Source organism: Panicum virgatum, chromosome 4N, assembly GCF_016808335.1.
Source record: "Panicum virgatum strain AP13 chromosome 4N, P.virgatum_v5, whole genome shotgun sequence".
Classification (NCBI taxonomy): Eukaryota; Viridiplantae; Streptophyta; class Magnoliopsida; order Poales; family Poaceae; genus Panicum; species Panicum virgatum.
In genome coordinates this window covers 17,749,974-17,755,573 of record NC_053148.1, presented here as the reverse complement: position 1 = coordinate 17,755,573, position 5,600 = coordinate 17,749,974, and the positions used below count along the sequence as shown (strand labels likewise).

Below are 5,600 nucleotides of genomic sequence, written 5' to 3'. Positions count from 1 at the left end.
AACAACCTTCACCGGAATGTTCTCTGCTACCTGTTCAGGTTCCCATCTTGGATTTTTATAAGAGTTTTTCAAAAAGGTTCAAATTTCCCAATGGTACTCTCGAGTTGCTCAAGTGTATGATCCTCACTCATGGTCGTAGTATCTGACCATCCTATTCCTATTTCTAAAGCTGATATGTGGAGTTTGTGGGTAGGAAGATGTTTGCATACCTTGGTTACCTGTATTGCCCAGCCGAAGAGTGATCCACAACGGGGTCGGTGCTTAGCTAAATTCAGGTCTCATGGAACATGGAATATCTGGAAGGTGTGAGGGAAAGAAGTAGATGGCTTCCCACTTGGATTTATTTGAACTCCATGATTTGCAACTCTTTTAGGGATGGAGAGTGGTCTTCTCTCTCTTTTTTTAGAGAAGATAACTCCACTCTCCCTTGCTGATATATCTTGAATTCTATGGAGTCTTTATTGGGAAGATCTTTGTGGGATGAATGAGGTGTTGTGATTGTGGGGGAGTATGTCTGGCAGGTGTGGATGCCAATACCCGGAATGGTGACTGACAGGCCAGATTTCTTTGGGCTAGCAGATGGTGAGTTTGTGGGGGGTAAAGAACTGTAGATGGCAAGTACCATTCCCAAAGCGGATGCACCATTTGACAAGACTCAAAGTAACTTCAGATAGCTCAAACGGTTTATGAAATATAAGGCTCTGAATGGGTCATTTTAACCATGTGAAACCTTTACCAGAATTTTAATTTTGAAAAGAATTCCGAGGGGTTCCCTACTAGAGCAAGCAGTTTAAATTCCGGTTTTGGCTATCCCGAATCCCGCAACAACTTAGACTTTAGAATTTAAACTCATGCCTCCATACAACCAGATTTTCAGTGGAACTAATATGTGCCAACTAGTTCAGGTACTAGGAGAGTAAAAAGCTGTAAACGAGGCACATACAAGGCTTAAACAGAGCAGCTATTCATCATTTCCAAAGTAAGAGCTTACACGGATTTCCACTCATATAGATTTTATTCAAAGCATGGAAATATTTTTGGGATTTTTGTTATGAGATTATTTATTTATTTATTAATATACTTTTATTTTTTTTAGCATGGCTACTAAATAAACTGGCGGGTGTGATGACTTACCTGGACTGTGACCCCCCAAGCTTCGATGAAGCTCAGTCCTCCTCATCGGAGTCCTGCTCTCCCTCGTCGGGGTCCTCCTCATTGTCGTGATTGTTCTCCTCCTCCTCGTCATTGTTCTCCTGTTCGGGCGGCTGGTACAGCTGGTATGGCTGGGACTGCTGATAGTCCAGCCCAATGTGAATGAAGACGTTCGAGACGTCATATTGCAAGGCAGATGTCAGTCCCCAGCTCTCCTGAGTGAGCTGGGTGTTGTCTTCCATCGTGTCCTGCATCTGCTGCTGTTGTGTACCAAGGGTGCTGATGCGGTTCGAGAGATCCTTGATGCTCCGGAGAATCGGGTCCTCATAGTTGAAGCATGCTGATGATGAGGGACCCACCTGTGGACCATAAGATGGATGCATACCTACGGGGTCATAAGTGTAATGCCCGTATGCCTCCTCGAAGCTCATGTTCTGCTTGGATAGCCCAGGTTGTTCCGAGGCATGAATCGGGGGCGTCTGTCGTGATGGACTTGCTCCGGCTTGTTCGCACCGAGTCCTGCTCCTCGTCTGTGGACCTGCACTCCGCCGTGCGGGTCTCCATCTGCAATGTTTGGCTTTTCACCAAGTAGAGAGAGAGTCTCGGGCATGGCAGCTCGATCTCCCTATCGTACCCGGGGTAACATATAAAGATAGAGTTCCCTGGCCCCTCTCGCATCATGTGCCCTTGCACAAAATGCTCGAGACCGACCTCATATCTATACGCCTCCGTCTCAGGCAAGAAAGTGACTTCTGCGCCATCCATCGCTTTGACATACCTTGCCACACGAGTGACCAGAGGGGTTATGTCGATGGGGCTTCTGCCCGAAATCATCTTCTGCCAATGAGCAAGCATGCTCTGGACGGGTGAAAAACGAATCTTGTTCGCCATAGCGTACAGGCACTGCAGCTCAGGCAAGCTGCAGAGGCGAAGGTCTGTGCGAGAATGCACAACCATGGCGAGCCACTTGGCGAGAAACCTCAGAGTAGGATTATGGATTAATACTATGCTGTTCTTACTACTCACAGGATCATTAGAAATTAAACTCCACCAAGAGCTAAAGTCATACTCATAGCACTTAGCAAGTGTGTTGGGGGTCAAGGATGCATCTTTTATTAGAACCCAACGCTATTAGAACCCAACGCGACACTAAATTGTTCGAGGTTCATTTCAAATTGTTCATTAAAGAACCGAAAATAAACTTTGGTTTCAGTGCTGGTTTCTTCAATGGTAAGAGACATAAGGAATTCCATGGTCAAGAGTTGTGAACCTGGTTCGACGATGTCGGCGAAGTTCTCCCATCCGACGGCAGTGAAAGCTTGATTCATGTCTTGTAGGAGTCCCGTCATGATGAGGAAGCGGGTTTCGAACCTCTTGGCATGGGCGTCTTTCCAGCAACTCGAGTGCTTTCCGCTTGTAGTCATTCTTGACGACGATTTGTTCAACCATCGTCAGGATCCTGATGCGGAAGCAGCTTCGTGGGACTGCGGGAATTTCTTCTTCCTCCTAGGATGCGTGTGATCGGTGACTGGAGTCGACCGACATGCTTGTTGACGGCCATTATTTCCCATTTTGACCGTCAACTTCTCGGGAATAAAATGAGCTTTACACCATGTTCCATACATATTTTACTTATTTCTAACAAATTTCACAAGTTTTGGATGAGTTGTGGTTGCAGGAACTAATATACCAAAAATGAGGCAAAACTGGGAAAAACCCAGGCCGGCTGGCCTCACCTTGGCCGGCCGGCCTAGCACCACCACTATGTGTGCCCTGTCTTCGGCTTCGGTACAGGAGCGAAGACACATGTGTACAAAGCCTCTAAACCAAGGATTGCAAGTTGGTTTGATCAAATGGACCGGAAGGCCTAGCACATATCGAGACCTTTTGGCCCGGAACACCATTATGGACTTCATGCACCCTTGCATCAAGACGTCAGTAAAATGGGAGGCCGAGACGCAGCGTTGAAGCCACGCAACCCACACTGACACCAGAAGGAGATTAGGAGCGTCCACAAGAAGGACGGTTGCAAAAGGAGGAAATCCCAGGCCGACTGGCCTAGGGGAGGTCGGCCGGCCCCACTTTGCAGCGTCTTATGCTCATCTTAGCGTGGAAGCTACGTCAACCGACCCTCTTGCGTACAACTGAAGCCTCGGCCAAATTCCGACCTCTAGCTAGTATAAACAGGACCTCATCCCTCACTTGTAAGATACACACCAAAGGTGCTCTCTTCTCTCATTCTTAGTTTCTAGAGTAGGTTAGGTAGTCTGGGAGTCAGAGTCGAGTCGAGCTTGTCTCGGGATTCCGGAGTCGTCATCGGAAGTCGGGTATATGCTCTTGTATCTTTTCCTTTGACATTTATCAATATAAGTTATCTTCTTTATCTTTTCGAGTCAGCTTTACCTTCCGTATTTATTTATCTCTCCAAGTTATCTTGCTTGTGTGTGGAAGTAGTTCCTCTAGCTTAGGCTTTGTACCTATCTTGTTTATCGGGATCTTACCTTACGGGTTTTCTCACCCGGACTAGGGAGGCTCAAGTTAGTTCCCTAGGTTGAGGGGGATTTCTCTTGTTAGCTACAAGAGAAATCCTAACACCGAGAGCAAACATGGTGTCCGAGCTCAGTGTTAGCTAGAAAGTGTGTTCCACCCCACGGTACCGTTGTGGTAGACGGCAGGTGGTGACAGCCCTGTCCGTCCCTTGTAGTCCACCAAGTTCGGGTGTTTTCATAGCAGTAGTTACAGGTTGCCGTTGGACTCCCCTCTCATCCCTTTCTGAAGTCTTTCCTCTTCCAGCCACCGAAGTAAGCTCTAGGTTCCCGATAACTAGTTAGAATCAAGGTTTAGTCTAGAGATGTTAGCTCGATAGTTTAGAAGTGTTTTAGGGGTCTTTCTCGCTCATTGTCCTCCCAGCTGCTTACCTCTCTAAGGATCAGAGTCTCCTGTGTCAGAAGGTCATCGTTGGCCATTATCTTATCCTTTCATATCAGGCTTACTCCCACTAAGTTAGTCGGTTGATATCTTGAGTAAAGTTTGTCATTCGATTCTTCGATACTCCTTATCCATAATGCTTCCCTGAGGAAATATACGATACCCTGGAATACTCCAAGGTGAAGTGCTATAGCGGTGATTCTGTGCGCTTGCGGAATCCATATTCTATTGAGCGTAAGAAACGCCAACAAGCATTTCTGGAGCCGTTGCCGGAGAAGCAATTGGCTAAAGATATCGTCGAATAGTTTGATAAAATTTACTGATTTATCACCGCTAATTTTAGCGGGATTACCATTGCTCTCGGTATCCTTGTGATTTCTGTAGAGCAGTGCAGGACCAAATTCGATCTACCTTATCACTTCAACTCAGATCCAAAAAGAATTGGGTGATTTTTTTTCTACCAGAAGAAATTTTCTTAGGATCAAGGTTTGACAACACTAGCTTCAACACCCATGGCTCAGAAGACACTCCGTCAATTCTCAGCCCCGTCCAATAGCCATATTCCTGCTGGACTGAACAATTACCAAGGCACTAATGGCTTTGAGATAAAGACTGGGCTTGTCAACATGGTCCAAGCATGTCCCTTCTGCGGAAAGGCATCAGAGGATGCTCACGCTCATCTACAGAATTTTCTGGAAGTGAGCAGCATAATCAACCCAAAAGGCATTACGATGGATAATGTTCATCTTCGACTGTTCCCATTCTCTTTGCTTGGGAAAGCAAAGACGTGGTTTTACACCTACAAGGAAGGATTCGATATTTGGGATGCGTGCTCCAATGCTTTTCTGGTCAAGTACTTTCCGGTGGGCAAAACCAATGCCCTTCAGGACAAGACAGTCTCGGAAGTCTGGGAACGTCTTCAGGAATACATTGCAGCATACCCACACCATGGCATGGAAGAATGGCTTATCATTCAGAACTTCTTCCATGGCCTGAATCAGCGATCGCAAGATCATATGGACGTAGCAGCTGGAGGAGCATTTATCTCCCTCAATGTTGCAGGAGCTAGAACGCTCATCGACAAGGTTGCTTTCAACTAGAGTTGAAAGGGAGATAGCCAGCCGGCCCATACAAAAGGAATACATGAAATCGACATTGTCAATATGCTGGCAGCCAAGATGGATCTTATCATGAAAAAGCTGGAATCTCCACACCAGATGCGGGCTAGTTGTAGCTGTATGTAAAATTACTACGTGGTAAATTAGAAGTTGTCTATTACATGTAAAAAATATATTGGGATCTATAATATTATTAGTTTTGCATTTTACTTCACAATATTGTCTTAATTAGTTATTTAAAAAGAGCAAAAACAATTTTACATATAAGAATCGAAACATAGTCTCAAATCTCAAAGATATAAAAAAAATATAACTTACCAATGAGGTATGCCCTCACTCATGGAGTGCTAGGCGTTATTTTTTCAGTTAAATTATCTGGCTTAAAAAGGAAAAAAAGTGGCG

The 5,600-nt window shown here is 45.4% G+C and overlaps 1 protein-coding gene across 1 annotated transcript; it reads left to right on the top strand.

The window, feature by feature from the left end:
- The first annotated feature begins 4,592 nt into the window (after window positions 1-4,592).
- LOC120669199 lies at window positions 4,593-5,180 on the top strand. The gene has a single exon (XM_039948990.1). The coding sequence runs from the start codon at window positions 4,593-4,595 to the stop codon at window positions 5,178-5,180; it is 588 nt and encodes a 195-aa protein (XP_039804924.1).
- Window positions 5,181-5,600: the final 420 nt, after the last annotated feature.